This window comes from Pleurodeles waltl, chromosome 3_1 (assembly GCF_031143425.1).
Source record: "Pleurodeles waltl isolate 20211129_DDA chromosome 3_1, aPleWal1.hap1.20221129, whole genome shotgun sequence".
Classification (NCBI taxonomy): domain Eukaryota; kingdom Metazoa; phylum Chordata; class Amphibia; order Caudata; family Salamandridae; genus Pleurodeles; species Pleurodeles waltl.
Window position 1 is genome coordinate 125,772,725 of NC_090440.1, and position 20,061 is coordinate 125,792,785.

Below are 20,061 nucleotides of genomic sequence, written 5' to 3' on the forward strand. Positions count from 1 at the left end.
GGGAATTGCGGCATCTGTGCGAAACGTTGAATCCGTGCACTTCGAGCGGCGTCGGTCATGACGTGGTGCAGCGACTTCCACAGAGTCGTGGACTTCAGCGGGGCTGCTGCGGCGTCGGGCCTGCGAAGAGCGTCGCGTTCCAGCGAAGGTCACGGCGTCGGGTGCAGGCGGCGTTACCGGATTCAGCAGTGGCGTCGGTCCGGAGTCGTCCGAAGTCGATTTCCTTGGATTTCTACCAGCTTTCCTTTCAAGGGCCCAGGGACTGGACTCCAGAGACTCCAGGTGCTGGCAGAGAGAAGTCTTTGCTGTCCCTGAGACTTCAAACAACAGGAGGCATGCTCTAACTCAAGCCCTTGGAGATTTCTTCACAAGATGGAAGGCACACAAAGTCCAGTCTTTGCCCTCTTACTCTGCAGAAGCAGCACTGCAGGAAAGCTCCACAAAGCACAGTCACAGGCAGGGCAGCACTTCTTCCTCAGCTATCAGCTCTTCTCCAGGCAGAGGTTCCTCTTGGTTCCAGAAGTGTTTCTCAAGTCTGTAGATTTGGGTGCCCTTCTTATACCCATTTTAGTCTTTGAAGTCACCTTTCTTCAAAGGGGACTCACACCTACTTGTGAAATCCTGCCTTGCCCAGGCAAGGCCTCAGACACACACCAGGGGATTGGAGCCGGCATTGTCAGAGGCAGGCACAGTCCTTTCAGATGAGAGTGACCACTCCACCCCTCCCTCCTAGCAGAGATGGCTAATCAGTAAATGCAGGTTACACCCCAGCCCCCTTTGTGTCACTGTCTAGTGTGAGGTGAAAAACAACCCAACTGTCAAAATGACCCAGACAGGGAATCCACAAACAAGGCAGAGTCACAGAATGGTTTAAGCAAGAAAATGCTCACTTTCTAAAAGTGGCATTTTCAAACACACAATCTTAAAATCAACTTTACTAAAAGATGTATTTTTTAATTGTGAGTTCAGGGACCCCAAACTCCACATGTCCATCTACTCTCTAGGGGAATCTATACTTTAATCATATTTAAAGGTAGCCCCCATATTATCCTATGAGAGAGACAGGCCTTGCAACAGTGAAAAACGAAATTGGCAGTATTTCACTGTCAGGACATATAAACCACATTACTATATGTCCTACCTTATCCATACACTGCACCCTGCCCTTGGGGCTACCTAGGGCCTACCTTAGGGGTGCCTTACATGTAAGAAAAAGGAAGGTTTAGGCCTGTCAAGTGGGTACACTTGCCAAGTCGAATTTACAGTGTAAAAATACACTTACAGACACTGCAGTGGAAGGTCTGAGACATGATTACAGGGTTACTTGTGTGAGTGGCACAACCAGTGCTGCAGGCCTACTAGTAACATTTGATTTACAGGCCCTGGGCACCTCTAGTGCACTTTACTAGGGACTTAACAGTAAAACAAATATGCCAATCATGGAGAACCAATTACGTACACATTTTAAACAGGAGCACTTGCACTTTAGCACTGGTTAGCAGTGGTAAAGTGCCCAGAGTAACAAAAACAGTAAAATCAGAGTCCAGCACACATCAACAACCTGGGGAACATAGGCAAAAAGTTAAGGGAGACCACGCCAAGGATGAAAAGTCTAATCCACGGCGAAGGACCCTTGTCACCCCCAATCCGGTTTTGCTCCGGCTAACTAGCAGTGCCTCATCTCTCCCGAAGGGAAGAGACAATTGGGCAGCCGAGCGCATGACATCTTAGTGCTTCCCAGGGAAGTCGTGGTCACTCAGATCCCAACCAGTCCTCTCATACCCAGGGTGGTCTCATATACAAATGACAAAGGCAGTTTGAGTTTTAAAGATTGATTTAATAAAACGACTGCATTTTAGTTAACAAAGCGTGAGCCGTAATAACCTGAACCGTACAACACAGTAGGATTGAAATAGTAACGAGGAGAGTGAAACATAGGAATAACGCTATCATAGTGCTACTAGATTAAGTTCTCTCATCTAAGTTCTATTTTGAGCACAGCATATTAAGCTCTAAGCTTGCCTTTCAGGTTTCCCGGGAGGACATCAACCCTCATACCTGAGCAAAGGCCTGTGATCTGGATCAGCATCTGCAACAGGGCAGTCAGCGTCTAGTTGTGGTTCCCTGGTCGGAATCTCCCTCTTACGTGTACCAGGACTAGGAAGTGTTTTTATAATTAACGCGCCGGTGTTCTAAGAAACGTCCCTACGTAAGAATGTGTTCTACGAATCCTAAAGACTAAACTCCTACCACATCTATCGGCAATGTACCAGACTGTATCCTTGACGGAAGCACAGAGCGAGCAAGAATGTATTGTTTGAGAACTCCGGTGCTGAAGTAAGCTAAACAGTGTGATAGAAGAAATAAAACAAGACCGTGAAACTGGAACAGTGCAAGGCCAAATAAAATGCATTTAGAACAAAGTGCACAAAGGCCTAATGCTTGAAGCAAACGCGCAAAGGCTATATTAAAAATGGCTACACTACAGGTCTAGTGTGTCCCCAGACAGTCAGGGCCCAGAGCAGGGAGGAACGGGATGCCTGTCACCGTACGAGGTGGAAACCTCCAGAGCCTTCTACTTCAAAGTGGGCACCCTTGACACATGCCTTTGCATAGTAAGCCCCTCATTGATGGCATCCTCAACAGCGATGCAGGACGCCACATCTAAAGTCTCACAGCTTCTTCAGAACCAGCCGGTGCACAAAGCATCTTTGACAAAGGACTTCTTATCACAAGAACCTCATTGAGGGCATCCTCGATGACAATGCAGGACTGCACATCTCAGCTTCACAGCTCCTAGGAACCCCAGCTGCACGACACATCCTCGACGCAGCACTCCGCATTGCTCCACAGCCATGATTTAAGGTACTTTGCTTAGCAGGCCTGACTGTGTCCCTGTAGTTGGCCCACTTTCCATCACGGTTGCCCTTAACGTGTGACTTTGTTACAGTCTGGTGCGACCAAATAACCAAAGTTGTCACTTTGTGGTTTTTGGCACTATTTTCCCTTAGATATTTAAAATTTAATACTTCTGGTTCTATTGATTGGGTTCTTTTGTTATTTTGGTCTTAAATTATTTATTACATTTTACTCTATTTTTCTAAATTGATGATGGATTTTTCTTGTGTTGTGTTCAACTTTGTTACTGTGTGAATTGATGCATAAATACTTTAAATATTGCCTCCAATTTAAGCCTGACTGCTCCATACACAGCTACCAGATGGTTCTGCACAGGTTAATTTAGGTTTGGCTTGTGAATTAACCATGATAAAAATTGTGGTTGCTGCTTAAGTGGGGATTCACCTCCGACAACCAACAACCCAATTACTTATAGTTTCCACAAAGCAGAACTTTCATATCTGAAATGACCATGGCAGGGATCTTGTCTGCCCAGTGCTATTGTCAACTAGGCGGGAATGTGAGCCCCTAGGAAAGCCATAGAAAAGATTTAGAGTTAGTGGCATAAAGGCTATTTCCAGTGATCAAAGAGAATATTAAGAAGTAATTGAGAGATATGAAGACAGTACTGTTGACACCAGTGGGCCAGTTGTTACCCATTTTACCATAAGAGGCCTTTGAAACCTGCAATGTGGGGAGGCGCTGCTGAACTGGAGTTGCTGCTGTGCTGTATAAGCAACAGGTGTCAGCAGACTTAAATCAGATAACCATGCATTGTGTATCAACTTTGGAACTCCTGTGTGTTCTGAAAAACTGACCTGAAGTACTGGTCCCAGGGTGTGATTACTTAAATGATGGTGCAGGAGTGGTGCCTGCAACTTCAGAGTGTAGTTCCCTATATTGAAAGCCCAAGGAGGCATCAATATCTCTCAGTTAACAGCTTTACCTGAGCAGCTAGTGTCACGAATTGCCTGCATGGTTAACACCTGGGCAGGGACATCCAAAGATTTCAGAGGCCATGGGCCAAAAGTGATTTGGGGGTGCCCGCCTGTTCGGAATAGCTTTGAATGTATGATCCAATTTCAGCTCCTTCATGCCTTGCTTAGCCAGGTCATTGCTCTGCACAGACACATTGGTCCAAATTCGAAATTTGTTTACATATATAATATTTAGAGACAATGAGGTGTGCTTTAATTACGAAAGCAGCTCACTGATATAATTGCAAATAATGTTTGTGACCCGCCCATATGTAAGGTACTGTTTTGACCTAAAAGAAACTTTGTTTATGGATGTTTGATGAGGTTGAAAACTATAAGCAACATCCAAATAAAATATAAATTAAAGGAAAACGTCATTTAAAAAAATATTTTTAAGAATTAAGCAAGGTCATCAAACCAAGACTCTGTGCAGAACAGAGCTGCCTTTATTAGGGGGTCCCCTGAAAGGCCGTGGCCCTAAGCCTCGGCCCATTTTGCCCACACCTTAAAACGTCTCTGCACCTGGGGTTGCCTGACAAGACCTGTAAGACTTCCTGTAAAAGCAGATACAGTTGAAACGATTATCCTGATGGCTAGATAGTAAATCTTAGTGCCCAGTTATTAGACTTAACTGTGCCTACATGATTGATACAGTGTACCTGGAGTAAAGTGAAGAGTGGTGTACCCCCTTTCAAACAGGTGGTGGCATAGTGGGAGTCTCTTCCCCAAGGGATCTCTGTCTGCTCCCAGTAGTCATAGGGGAGGAAAGGGCCTTACATACTCTAAATCCTATGTGGAATATTCAGCAAAACGATACACAGTTTAACCAATGCTAAATGAAATAAAAGGGCAGGACCAGGTCTCAATACACCACAGGAACCTGTAGGTGGTACTTGGTAAACCAGAGGTTTACCCCAGGCACTGGAATTTCTCTTCCCCCTGTGACTGAATGGACATGTTCCAATAACTCAACAGTTTTCCATTTTGACATCCCAGGTGCGATCAAATTGGCATTTTTTTGTTGTGTGTTGTGTGTTGTCAACAAAGCCATGCTCATATGCAGCTAGCCTGTGGGCATGGAAGTGACAACCGAGGCAAAATGGCTTTGTAAACAAATTTTTGATTTTGTGGACTATTACTGCAAGGAAGGCAACTAGGTGTAAGCTAGAACTATGCTTCTCATTGTTGGTGTATGTAGGTAAGAAGCTATTATTACGGGGGTAGCAGATGATATATGGGTATTATCCAGAGAGGCAAAGAACATGTATGCATCACATTAAACTCAGTTGTAAGCTAACAATGAAACAACCAAGGGTCGTTAGCTCCCAACTGCTTCTACCTTGGAGGAATGTATAAAGAATTTTGTGGCATGTATACAAGCCCCTAGCGCCACTGGAGCATCACTTTTTGTGATGCTCCGGTGGCGCTGTGTTGTGCACCATATTTACACTTTTGTGGCTTAACGCCGCCTTGTAAATATGGGCCTCCGATTCAGTTTTCTGCAGCACAGGGGCATTCAATGGATGTTGATGTGGGCGTTCCACTGCAACACCTCTTGCTTTTGACACTGCCCCAGATTTACAAGAATTTGTAAATCTGAGGTTACACCAAAAAGTAACGCCATCCCAAGAGTGGCATTAGCATTGCCCAATGAGGAGAAATACTTTCATTTCTCCTTATTTTTGCTTTTTCCATGTAGAAAGAGCAAAACGCCATGAATGATTATGTGCAGAAAGGTGTCCCTTCCTGCACACAAACAATCATTCAATAATGACGATTTGCTACTTCTATGTGTGCTGCATTCTACAGCACACATAGAAGTGCCAGATCACCATTGTAGATTGTTTATGTGCAGGAAGGTCAAAGACAAAAAGGGGAGAAAAAGGGTGTTGTGCTGGATCTACCCTCCTTGTAAACCGAGTAACATTACAAAAAAATACCTAGCCGAAGGAAAATCCCCACAGGATGGACAACGAAAAATTATTTTTCCTTTAGAAAAACCCTCACCGACCAGGGTTACCCCTTGGTGGCATGCTTCGTCATTGGGTACCTCTCTTTCTGCTACGGAACAGGGCATGCTGAGACCTGCGAAATACGTGGCAGCATTGATGTTGTCAAGTCAATGTGATTCAAGTAAGGAATAGGAGTGGTGGGATCCCGAACTAGTATACCACCACCAGGAGATCTATTAAATGATTGGAATCACTAGGAGGCAGGTATTTTTAACTAGTTTGAGACCCCACCACTTCTATCTCTTATTTGTATCCTTTTTCCTTGTTCATCCTGTGGGGATTTTCCTTCTGCTGGGTCTTTTTTGTAATGTTATGTGCAGGAAGGGGCACCTTCCTGCACATAAACAATAATTCCCTTCAATGCAGTCCTTCTTGCACTTTGGTGCCAGGATGTCTGCGTTGGCAGCTAAATTTATCGCCAGCACAAGAGGAAACACAGGGGTGCACCGTATTTTTTTTGTAAATATGGCACATCCCTGCATTTCAGAACTGACGCAGCGTGGTGCTGCCAATTTTGGCACAGCGCCGTGCTGCGCCAGCCCCTTCTAAATCTGGCCCTTTGTCTTTTCACTGGGTTTCCTTCCAATGTTAAGATTTGTGTGGACCTGGGTAACACTGCCACAACATCTGTGAGTCTTTAAAGATGCACTTCTCCCACAAATGAGCAAAAAGGCCAAAGGTTTTATGGGCTTGCATGAGATATTTAAATTATTCGTATTCTGGCTAGGGATTTTCTCCAACACAAATGCAGTTTGGGGATGATTACCAAAAAGTAGCCTCAATCAAACTCTTGGAGACATATATCCACTTTCTATGCTATATGCACATTGAATTATGGTATATACATACAATTTAATATTAATAAAAAGAGAAATTACATTTTAGAAATCTTGAGACAACTGATTGATCTCCCAATTGCAACCAATGAGATTGTCACTTGGTGAACCATAAAGGGATGCCCAAGAGAATGGGTAACCCTCATAAACACATCCTAAATGATTGTCTCCGAACAAGCTGTACTAAAGTGAATTATTATTGAGGTGGACGGTAATCCGCTATAACTAATAAAGTCAGTAACCTGGTAGGTCCAGATGAAGGTTTATTAATTTAAACCTGAGCTCAACTCTTAGTAGCTATGGCACTTACAAGTTAGGCTTAGCTTAGCGAAAATGTGCATAGCATTTTAAACTACCAAAATAGCTGAAATGTCAAAATGCATCACAAATAAAAAACAGAGTAAAGTTTAGTAAGCCAAATGACACAAAATATCAAAAATCCAATTAAAGAAACCAGAGATATGAATTTTAAGACTGAAGAGAAAAAGCACAATGTAAAGAAAAGCACCACTAAAAGGTACTGTTTGCGTTTGACCAGGACCTAGACATGATATCAGGCGGACCTTGATGGAGCGCGGGCAGGTTACGCCAAGTGGGTTTGTACCAGTCATAAATGTGACATACTGACTTAGTCTCTCAAATGCAAGACAGACTCTTTCAGTGGGATAAGGTTGCAGAATGTTTCTAAGGTAGTCCAAAGTCCTAACATTTCAGCGATTGTTGGAGAATTCTAGGTTGACAGATTCAAGGGTACTCAAAGATCAGTGACAGCTCTTAGGGGTCAGAACTCACTCCAGCAGGGGGTGCCAGCCAGGTTCTGTCTGGCCTGGGCAAAATGTTAATTACTTAAGAGTAATTTCTTTAATTTCACATCACCCTTTCGACGTGAAATGACCAAAAACTATACAACTAAACCAGGTGACCTAATTATGAATAATTTGACAACAAATCCAGCAGAAGCACAGGATCAATGAATGTATTGAGAATGAGTGGCTGCTGGCTGCTGCCATTCACGTTGTCATGCATCTAGCCCTATTTTCATAGTGCGCAATGCATCCCACCTGTGGATGGCACTGGGAAGGCTGCATGAGAAGAGTTTGCTCTCTGTAAAGAAAAGGATATTTGGAGTGTGACCTTGAAAAGGAGCTTTCAGTCTGTACAGGGATTCATCAGTCCAGGAGATGTGCAGGGCCGGAGTCACCAACCAGTCTCTGCAGGGTTATGGGAATGAGTAGTGCATTGTCTGTTGCAGTGGTGAGCTCACATAGTCCATGTCTCACTGTGCTCCTAGATGACCCTGTTACTGGCTAGAGGAGGCTTCACTGTGTATTAGCAAGATATATGCTGTTAAATTTGCTTCCAGGGCTGCATGCGCTACACTTTAGTCACAGAAAATTTGTTAAGTACAATTTTCTGTTTTGATTTGACTTTACTTTGCACTCCTAGTGCTGAGATGAAATTCAACAGTTGATAGTTTATAGACTATAGCCCTGCCTGAAATATATTCCCTTGTGAAGTATTTCCTCTCCAAGATCAACACCTCAGCCTGTAGATTGCAATATCCAGGCCCATGTGACCTTTTAACTTCCCCAGTCGTAAGGATAATTTGATAGACAGTGATAGTTGCTTCACTTTTGTATGCAAGAGCACTTGACTGTGACGGCCAGTCTCAAGAGTGACCTTTCTTTGCCCGCTTGCGCAAAAAAGACTACTGGAACACATAATTGCTCTTTTCAACTTGCAAGCATCAAGGAGAGTAAACTAGATCTCGTAGGATGTGTGCTGGTATCTCCACAGATAGGACCTTTGGATCAGGTTGGGACTCGCTGGATTTTTATACTGAAATGCTGCCTTCCGGGCTACCTTGTTAACAAAATTGGGTCTGATTAGAGTAACCTCGCCTGCCCTACCCTCCTCTTCTGCAATTGATATTTTGAATATAACTGGGTCTGGTTTGGGTTTTGGCTCATCTCTATAGAAAGTATCTTTTGAAAATAAGGGCCTGATTTAGAGTTTGGCGGACAAGGGTTACTCGTGATGGATATCCTGTCCACCATATTATGATTCCATTATATCCTGAGTAGATCGTAATACAGTGGATGTAATATCCATCACGTTTGTGACGGAGCAGCCCGTCCACCAAACTAGAAATCAGCCCCTAAGTCAGATTTCTTTAAGACATCAAGGCCTAATATTGGATTCTTGATTTCTTTGTAGTGAAAACCATATTTCAAATCTGACAGGCCTAATTATTACACCAATAAAAGCTTGTGTTAAATTATGTCGGCCTGATTATAATTTTATGAAAAGCTGCTACTAAATTCCATAGGCTTTATTTGTCCAGAATGAACCACCTATGTCAAATCTTGTAGCTGGTAGAATTTCTGTATGAATACATTGTTAAATTGACCTAATTTTCCAGTATTGTAGTGTATAACGCCCAAATACACTGCAATAGAATGCTTAGTTTTAATTATTGTGTACATTAAAGTATGTTTTCTTTTACGAAGTAAAATCGGGAGCTGTACATTAACTTAGTGGGTGATATTGATGTGGGCTGTTGAGTTCTGTTTCTCCTACATCTCACTGATTAAGTCTTGGACTGCTCTTGCTCCCTGCCCTGAGAGTCAAGGGCTAAAAAGAGTTTTAGTCATATAGTATATACGCCTGAGGACACACATTGTAAACTAACCTATTTGTTACTATGGGAGCATAGTAGTCACTGATTGTCCTGGGCGAAAACTGCTGCTGTTATAGAGACTCGATGCATTTCTGTTGGGTTGAAACAAATCGATGTCTGTTCCATCTGGATTGGCTTATTTCTGACTGTTTCAGAGATAAGCAGTGCTTGGGTGTGAGGGAGGGGTTAGTTCCAGCTAACCCTCACAGGAGAAATCAATGCAGTATTAAAGTAATATTATGAAAATATTTTCAAAGAAATTATTTGAAGGGCTACCTGTGAATGAGTTATCAAATAACTTTCTAATAATGACAGTAATGCACAACTTTGGGACACTAACATGAAGCGTTTGTAACACACGCACGAGCAGAACCACACATATGAGGTTCAGCTAGTGTTTTGTTAATAGTAAAACTTCACGTGCTTTGTGCTCACTGGGGGTATATGGTGTCCAATCTGCAAAAAAGCACAACTTTTACTAGAGCCATTAGAAGCTCACGTGGAATTTCATGCAGGGTTATTTTGTAAAAACATTGGGTTATGACTATCTGTATTATTCCTATACTGGTGTATTTGCAGAGGGCAACTTTAATCACAGGCCTGCATCAGTAATATTATTTAGGGAAAGAGTCAAAGGCATACCTTCACTGGAATCTGTCCACACGCCAACAAAATGATAGAACACATCCTACATATTGTGCAAGAGTGAAATGTGCTGAAGCACGATGTGTATGTCATGAACGGGACACACAAGTATCTGCAGCTCCTTCTGTAATACAGCAGTATCTCGGGAGGAAAAGATGTGGACACAACTGTGATGTGCAACATTTTTGTAATTTTTTTTTTTGTAATTACGTCAAATGTCAGTGAAACTATGTCAAATTACCCATAATCCTGCAAAATGCAAATACACTCAGTGCAATATTTTAGCATGAAATGCGTCGTCGCATCAGATGCGTTTTGCTACAACATAGTGCAAAACACAAAAGCACTGTTGACAACACCTGCTCGTGTTCTGTTGCTCGCGTGCGTTTAAGGTAACATTTTCTGTGAACAAAATTACGTGTTATGATGGCGTAATTTCAGGACTTTTGTGTAGCAAGAGTAACACAACATTCCAACAATTTCACGAATTTTGCTGGTGCAATTACAATTTCACTCAGGCCTACCCACAATCATCTGGTACACTTCCAGGATTTGTGTAGTCTGGTTCAGATTTCCTTCTTTTATAATTAGATATTTAACATCAGGGTGCCCTTACTGCCACTGGGTAAACATGTTTGGCTGGCTGCAGACAAGGATGTGTTCCATTTTAAAAAAGGCACCTGCAATTACAATGTATTTAGTACTGTGAAAAAGTGCTGTATTCTAGCAGTGCGTTTAAAATTATAATAAAATCGTGTGTTTTGTAACGGATAGTCAGTTGACGCCTTTTAGTATGTTTGTGTTTTTGACCACTACGGGGTTCTCTGAGGACAATGTAGTCTTTCACTGTCTCCACCGTCAAAAACAATAATGTTAAGAACGTATTTGCACCTAAAGGTTTAAACAACAGTGAGTTCCATGAATCTTTCTGCAGGGTAAAGTATGTAATGTCTGCGCAGTGCTTTAGAAAGTGACAACAATGGATGGCTTTGTGATGTTTCTCTTTCTCTCTCTTGCCTTTCAGAGCATCCGAGAACGGATTCTGAATGGGAAAACAGCTTTGCCCTGAAAATGTTCTTATTTCAGTTTGTCAATTTAAACAGCTCCATTTTCTACATTGCCTTTTTTCTAGGAAGGTGGGTTTCTTTTGTTTTTTAACTTTTAAGTAAATTGTTGGAAAACGAAACATGCCCATTGCTTTAAAAGGTGATAACATTCAAATGATTTGAGTTTCGTGCTGGGTTTTTAGAGCATAGATTTGAATAGATTTGAATTCAAAAAGTATCGCAGTGGAAAATGAAGTTAGCATAGTCAACACGCCCCTTGGACTGCTGCATTTTAAGTTCACTTATTCAGTTTTCACTGCACTGTGTTCTTGTTTCTTTCAGTTTAAATTGTTTTTCATCAATATTCTTGATGTCCTGTTTTAAGTTGATTGTTGGTATATAATATTGATTTATGAGAGTATTTGTTTTTCTAAATAATAAAGAAGAACCATGCAAACAACATCAATTATAAAAAGACCTTACCTTCTGGGAGGGTGTATTTTCGCCGTGGGAGTCGAGGCGTATGTAGATTTACTATCGGGTCCACGGGCTACAGGGTTTGACCCTTTTCTTGTTAAACATATGTGTCTAAAACAGCATTAGCACCATAATATATTTGATAATTGAAAGTTTGTAGTATGAGGGACGGGAAGATTCCACAACTACTGCAAACTTAACAGTGGCTAATCTTTCCTCAGTACTGTTTGATTACCATGGGTCTTCTATAGTCTATGACGAACTCGAGGCATATTCTTCTTCTGCCTCATCTGGAGTATGATAATCCCATACCAATTGAGGTAGATTCCACCAAGCTCTTTGGGGATATGTATTCCCTTCTTTTTCTCAATGATGAATGAGTATGAGGGACACAGATATTTACAAACCTAGATGCAGTGATTAAATATTGTTTTGCATAAAAGAGTATATGACTTCAAAATATGACTACATTTTTCCCCACCCCATCTGATCATTTCTAGCTCTGGGTAATGTGATTCGTGATGTGTGGTGCTTCTGCAGTTTTTCAATGTTTTAGGGATTAAGGGCCTGATTTAAATATTGGTGGATGAGTTACTCTGTCACAACCATGATGGATATCCCATCCGCTGTATTCTAAATCCCATTATATGCTATGGGATTTAGATTTTGGCGAACGGAATATCCTTCACCGTTGTGATGGAGTAACTCGTCCACCAATATCTATAAAAGGCTGTGTTTGCTAGTAAATAGAAGCATTTTCACTGCTTTTTCTGGGAGATATTCTGTTTTCCCAAATCTTTCGAAAAGCATCAAGAATATCTGGATGTAGTTTTATACAGGCTCCAATAATAACAATTAATCTACAAGCCACTTAGATGTGAATTCTGGACCAGAAATACTATAAATCATCCTTGAGAGCCCCCTCCCACCAACATGAAAGAAACCCAAAGGGTCTTGGATTTGTGATTTTCTTTATCACTAATCAATCAATAATCTCCCACACATCAGTAGTGACTTTAGTAATTTCTTAATGAAGGAAGATATGAAAGAAGGTAGTGAAGAATCTGTTCTTGCTTCTCTCAGGTCAGTGGCTACTACTATTGTGGAGCTTCATCAAGTCCTAGCAAGTGGCTGTTGTTATGTCCAGGTCATGGCATCCCTTAAGGACTTTCATAGATAGAGGCAATACTGAACATGGTCCAGAATGCAGGCCAGATACACCACATGCAGGATTTTAAACATGCATTTTTGCCTCTTGTGCCTGCCATAGAGAGTTAATGCCATTACAAGAGGTTGTCCTCCCAGTAAACTCTGTGAGAGGCACTGACATCCCCATTAGCTTGTTTGACAGCTTGCTGTCTTAGACCCTCTAGTGTGGGACAGGTTTGCTGTGCCACACTCAGCTCCTCCCTGGCAGGCCCCCCTTCACCCACAAGCTCAGCAGTGTCTGCTTCCAGCTCCTCTGGTGTAGGTTCTGCACAGGGTGGAAATTCTTCTTCCTCAGAAGTAGAATCCACTGTAGAGGGAGGGATAGTAGGAAGTGCTTTACTTCTACTAGCCGTAGCTTTAGGGAGCATTTGGTCCATTGTTCCAGGATCCAAGTCACCCTGTCCTTTTTGCTTTTCGGCCTGAGTCCTGGTTAAAGCCAAAATATGCCCTGGGATGCCCAGCATTGCTGCATGGGCCTCCAACTCCACATCTGACCAAGCTGATGTCTCCAAATAATTTCCTAGTAGACAGTCTACAGGTAAATCTGTGGCTACCACAACTTTCTTTGGACCAGTAACCCCCCCCAGTTGAGATTTACAACAGCCATGGGGTGGCTAAGTGTGTTGTTGTGAGCATCGGTTACTTGGTACTGGTGACCAAGTAGGTGTTGTTCAGGGTGGACCAGTTTCTCTATCACCATTGTGACACTGGCACCTGTGTCCCTGTAGGCTTGAACCTCAACACCATTTATTAGGTGTAGCTGCTTGTACTTATCCATATTAAGGGGACAAGCAACTAAGGTGGCTAAATCAATAGCCCCCTCAGAGACTAACACAGCCTCTGTGGTCTCCCTAACAAGACCAACCCCAACTGAGTTACCAATAGTGAGCCCAGCTACTCCCTTGGATTGGCTATTAGTAGGTTTGCTCCCACCACCACTGCTATTAGTAGGGACACAAGATGTAGCAGTAGGGGTTGTAGTGGTAGGAGGCTTGGTGCTTTTCTTTGGACAACTGGGATCTGTTGTCCAATGGCCTTTTATTTTACATAAATAGCACCATGGTTTCTTTTCTTTGTTTTGATTAGAAGAGGATTTGGGCCCACCACCCCCACCAGAGTGTTTTTGTGGGCCTGATGAAGACTCATTTTTAGATTTGTCCCCACCTTTGTCAGAAGACTTACCATCCTTCTTCTTGTTGCCATCTTTGTCACCCCCTGTATGAACTTTTCTGTTCACCCTTGTTCTGACCCATTTGTCTGCCTTCTTTCCCAATTCTTGGGGAGAGGTCAGATCAGAGTCCACCAGGTACTGGTGCAACAAATCAGACACACAATCAGGATCAAGTTATACAAGCTGTCATAATCAGTAACTTTACTGCCATGTAACCACCCCTCCAAGGCCTTCACTGAATGGTCAATGAAATCAACCCAGTCTTGTGAAGACTCATTTTTTGGTCTCTCTGAACTTTATCCTGTATTGTTCAGTGGTTAAGCCATAACCATCCAGGAGTGCATTCTTAAGAACTGTAAAATTATTGGCATCACTTTCTTTCACAGTAAGGAGCCTATCTCTACCCTTTCCACTAAATGATAGCCATAGGATAGCAGCCCACTGCCTTTGAGGGACATCCTGTACAACACAGGCCCTCTCAAGTGCAGCAAACCAATTGTTAATGTCATCCCCCTCCTTATAAGGGGGAACTATCTTGTGCAGATTCCTGGAATCATGCTCTTTTGCAGGATGACTATGGGGAATACTGCTGCTGCCACCATGGGTTTCAAAACCCAACTTCTGTCTTTCCTTCTCTAGTTCTATGGACTGTCTATCCAAATCCAGCTGTTGCTTCTTAAGCTTCAGTCTGGTTTGTTCCACTCTCAACTTATTGAGTTCCCTTTCTAACATTCTGTCATCAGGGTTGGTGGGAGGGACATGTCTTGAAACAGAGGTATGATGAGAATTGACAGAAGGAGACCTATCCCTTACAGAGGGCACCCTAACAGCTTGGTTAACAGAAACATCACTTCTACTGTGGTGAGAAACAATATTCTTGCTATGATTTTGAGATAACACTATTTGTATGGTGTACCTCTACATCAATACCAACTATGCTAGACTGTCTAGTAATGGGCAGGCTAGGAAGTTTCTTTCCTGAATCTTTTCCTAGGGGAGTCCCTGGATCAGATTGGGAACCATTAGCTACTTTTTCAACAGATGGGGCCCTTCTGGCCTTATCTTGTTCTCTAAGCATGTTAAGCAATAATTCCAAAGAAGGATTCTTCCCTACACTCAAACCTCTCTCTATGCAGAGACTCCTTGCTCCTTTCCAGCTAAGGTGATCATATGCAAGTTTGGACAGATCAACATTTTGGCCTGTGCCAGACATTTTTAGAAAGGGAGTTTAAGTGATAGAAAAAGAGAAAAATGTTTTCAGAACTTTTCGAAAGACAGAAAAAAACTTTTTAAACTTTTAAGAACTTTTGAGAAAGTTTAGAGGTACTTTTCAGCACTTTAGAAAAGAGGTGAGAAAAGAAATGCAAAACTTTTTGGTTAAGTGTACATACACTGAACTTGTTTTGTATATTTTTCTCTTATGAAAAGTACACTGACAAAAGTGGTAAGTAGTCTCAAAGCACTTATCCCACCGCTGCACAACCAATGTAGGAGGCTGGACTGGCTTGTAGTGAGTACCAAGGGGTACTTACACCTTGCACCAGGCCCAGTTATCCCTTATTAGTGTATAGGGTGTCTAGCAGCATAGGCTGATAGATAATGGTAGCTTAGCAGAGCAGCTTAGGCTGAACTAGGAGATGAGTGAAGCTCCTACAGTACCACTAGTGTCATATGCACAATATCATAAGAAAACACAATACACAGATATACTAAAAATAAAGGTACTTTATTTTTATGACAATATGCCAAAAGTATCTCAGTGAGTACCCTCAGTATGAGGATAGCAAATATATACAAGATATATGTACACAATACCAAAATATGCAGTAATAGTATTAGAAATCAGTGCAAACAATGTATAGTTACAATAGGATGCAATGGAGACACATAGGGATAGGGGCAACACAAACCATATACTCCAAAAGTGGAATGCGAACCACGAATGGACCCCAAACCTATGTGACCTTGTAGAGGGTCGCTGGGACTATTAGAAAATAGTAAGGGTTAGAAAAATAGCCCACCGATAGACCCTGAAAAGTGAGTGCAAAGTGCACTAAAGTTCCCCAAAGGACATAGAAGTCGTGATAGGGGAATTCTGCAGGAAAGACACAAATCAGCAATGCAACAACAATGGATTTCCAGTCGAGGGTACCTGTGGAACAAGGGGACCAAGTCCAAAAGTCACAAGCAAGTCGGAGATGGGCAGATGCCCAGGAAATGCCAGCTGTGGGTGCAAAGAAGCTGCTACTGGACAGTAGAAGCTGGAGATTCTGCAGGAACGACAAGGGCTAGGAACTTTCCCTTTGGAGGACGGATCCCCCACGCCGTGGAGAGTCGTGCAGAAGAGTTTTCCTGAAGAAAGACCGCCAACAGGCCTTGCTAGCTGCAAATCGTGCGGGTAGGGTTTTTGGGTGCTGCTGTGGCCCAGGAGGGACCAGGATGTCGCCAATTACGTCTGGGGACAGAGGGGGCGTCGAGCAAGACAAGGAGCCCTCTCAGCAGCAGGCAGCACCCGCAGAAGTGCCAGAAACAGGCACTACGAGGATGCATGAAACGGTGCTCACCTTAAGTCGCACAAAGGAGTCCCACGTCGCCCGAGAAAAACTTAGGAGGTCGTGCAATGCAGGTTAGAGTGCCGTGGACCCAGGCTGGACTGTGCACAAAGGATTTCTGCCGGAAGTGCACGGAGGCCGGAGTAGCTGCAAAAGTCGCGGTTCCCAGCAATGCAGTCTGGCGTGGGGAGGCAAGGACTTACCTCCACCAAACTTGGACTGAAGAGTCACTGGACTGTGGGAGTCACTTGGACAGAGTTGCTGGATTCAAGGGACCTCGCTCGTCGTGCTGAGAGGAGACCCAGGGTACCGGTGATGCAGTTCTTTGGTGCCTGCGGTTGCAGGGGGACGATTCCGTCGACCCACGGGAGATTTCTTCGGAGCTTCTAGTGCAGAGAGGACGCAGACTACCCCCACAGCATGCACCACCAGGAAAACAGTCGAGAAGGCGGCAGGATCAGCGTTACAGAGTTGCAGTAGTCGTCTTCGCTACTTTGTTGCAGTTTTGCAGGCTTCCAGTGCGGTCAGCAGTCGATTCCTTGGCAGAAGGTGAAGAGAGAGATGCAGAGGAACTCGGATGAGCTCTTGCATTCGTTATCTAAGGAAATCCCCAAAGCAGAGACCCTAAATAGCCAGAAAAGAGGGTTTGGCTACTTAGGAGAGAAGATAGGCTAGCAACACCTGAAGGAGCCTATCAGGAGGAGTCTCTGACGTCACCTGATGGCACTGGCCACTCAGAGCAGTCCAGTGTGCCAGCAGCACCTCTGTTTCCAAGATGGCAGAGGTCTGGAGCACACTGGAGGAGCTCTGGGCACCTCCCAGGGGAGGTACAGGTCAGGGGAGTGGTCACTCCCCTTTCCTTTGTCCAGTTTCGCGCCAGAGCAGGGCTAAGGGGTCCCTGAACCGGTGTAGACTGGCTTATGCAGAAATGGGCACCATGTGTGCCCATGAAAGCATTTCCAGAGGCTGGGGGAGGCTACTCCTCCTCTGCCTTCACACCATTTTCCAAAGGAAGAGGGTGTAACACCCTCTCTCAGAGGAAGTCCTTTGTTCTGCCATCCTGGGCCAGGCCTGGCTGGACCCCAGGAGGGCAGAAGCCTGTCTGAGGGGCTGGCAGCAGCAGCAGCTGCAGTGAAACCCCGGGAAAGGCAGTTTGGCAGTACCAGGGTCTGTGCTACAGACCACTGGGATCATGGGATTGTGCCAACTATGCCAGGATGGCATAGAGGGGACAATTCCAGGATCATAGACATGTTACATGGCCATATTCGGAGTTACCATTGTGAAGCTACATATAGGTAGTGACCTATATGTAGTGCACGCGTGTAATGGTGTCCCCGCACTCACAAAGTCCGGGGAATTGGCCCTGAACAATATGGGGGCACCTTGGCTAGTGCCAGGGTGCCCACACACTAAGTAACTTAGCACCCAACCTTTAACAGGTAAAGGTTAGACATATAGGTGACTTATAAGTTACTTAAGTGCAGTGTAAAATGGCTGTGAAATAACGTGGACGTTATTTCACTCAGGCTGCAGTGGCAGGCCTGTGTAAGGATTGTCAGAGCTCCCTATGGGTGGCAAAAGAAATGCTGCAGCCCATAGGGATCTCCTGGAACCCCAATACCCTGGGTACCTCAGTACCATATACTAGGGAATTATAAGGGTGTTCCAGTAAGCCAATGTAAATTGGTAAAATTGGTCACTAGCCTGTTAGTGACAATTTGAAAGAAATGAGAGAGCATAACCACTGAGGTTCTGATTAGCAGAGCCTCAGTGAGACAGTTAGTCATAACACAGGTAACACATTCAGGCACGCTTATGAGCACTGGGGCCCTGGCTGGCAGGGTCCCAGTGACACATACAACTAAAACAACATATATACAGTGAAAAATGGGGGTAACATGCCAGGCAAGATGGTACTTTCCTACAGGGGGGTGATCAGCCTTATGTCCAGATCGACTACATCCATTTCATATCAAGTTATCCATAATTCCAGTATACACTACCCAAGCTCACCTGTCATAGAAGGATTCTATCTATGTTTGGAATGTCCTGTGATTTATGGTGATGTCACTTGCGCACTAATTCATATGTAAGAAGACTTTTCCCTGAGAAGAATCCATTACAACCCAGTCGAATCACCTGTTATTCTTCACATTCATCTGCTTCTCTAAATGAATTTTCCTCTGAGTTTTGCACTTAAACTGCAGCTGAATTTCATATTGTATCCTCTTGACTGGAATATATTTTAGATGGCACTTTCCCTATTCTGTCTGAGTAGTTTTGATGCCTTTCTTTCCAACTCCTATAAATCTCTATGGCTTCATTCATGAACTATCAGTCTTGTGGGGTTTCCTCCTTACTGGTGCCCTCTTTAGGGAGACACATGACAATTTAAATTTATAAATTCAAGTTTGTTGGACTTTTGCCATTTTGCAGGGTCATCCCCAATCTTTTTGCCTCCTGCCTCCTATTTCTTCTGACCTGTTGCTTTTGGCTTTTGAACTCTGAGCACTTTACCACTGCTAACCAGTGCTAAAGTGCATATGCTCTCTGGGTAAATTGTATTGTTGATTGGTTTATCCATGACTGGCATATTTGATTTATTAGTAAGTCGCTAGTAAGGTGAACTAGTGGTGCCAGGAATGGTAAATCAAATGCTACTAGTGGGCCTGCAGCACTGGTTGTGTCACCCACATTATTAACTCTGTAATCATGACTCAGACCTGCCACTGCAGTGTCTGTGTGTTCAGTTTTTAACTGTAAATTCGACTTGGCAAGTGTACCCACTTGCCAGGCCTAAACCTTCCCTTTTCTTACATGTCCATGCTAAAGTAAAAAGTTGAAGATCGCATACAAGGGCCAGATTCATTCTGGAGGAAAGTTCACCTTCGCATTTAGCAACTTTTTGAGAAAAAAGTCCTCATCCAAAGGTTGGGAAACAGGCTGAATACGAAGAGGGTCTCATTGTCTGCGACAGACGGCTGAATGTTCAAGGCTCTTGACATTTGTTAGACTTGGCATCCTTGGCGTGGTCTCCCCTAACCTTTTGCTTCTGTAACCCAGGTTGTTGATGTATGCTGGACTCTGTTTTTGCTATTTTTGATACTCTGGGCACTTTACCACTGCTATCCAGTGCTAAAGTGCGAGTGCTCCTCCGTAAAATGTATGTGTAACTGACTTTCCTGATTGGCATATTTAATTTACTAGTAGTCCCTAATAAAGTGCACTAATGGTGCCTAGGGCCTGTAAATCAAATGCTACTAATGGGCCTGCAGCACTGATTGTGCCACCCACATAAGTAGCCCTGCAAACATGTCTCAGACCTGCCACTGCAGTGTCTGTGTGTACAGTCTTGAACTGCAAATTCGACTTGGCAAGTGTACCCACTTGCCAGGCCTAAACCTTCACCTTTTTATACATGTAAGGCACCCCTATGGTAGGCCCTAGGTAGCCTCATGGCTAGGGTGCAGTGTATATTAAAGGTGAGACATGTACTTATGTGTTTTACATTTCCTGACAGTGAAATACTTCCAAATTTGGTTTTCACTGTTGCAA

At 43.5% G+C, this 20,061-nt stretch overlaps 1 protein-coding gene across 3 annotated transcripts in view; it reads left to right on the top strand.

Annotated features, from left to right (window-relative positions):
* Window positions 1-20,061, top strand: part of ANO3 (anoctamin 3) — a 1,608,515-nt gene that overhangs the window by 1,408,843 nt on the left and 179,611 nt on the right. For all 3 annotated transcript variants that reach the window (XM_069221955.1, XM_069221956.1, XM_069221954.1), the window contains one exon: window positions 11,073-11,184. In XM_069221955.1, the coding sequence (XP_069078056.1) occupies window positions 11,073-11,184 (112 nt within the window). The remainder of the gene's footprint in view (window positions 1-11,072; window positions 11,185-20,061) is intronic.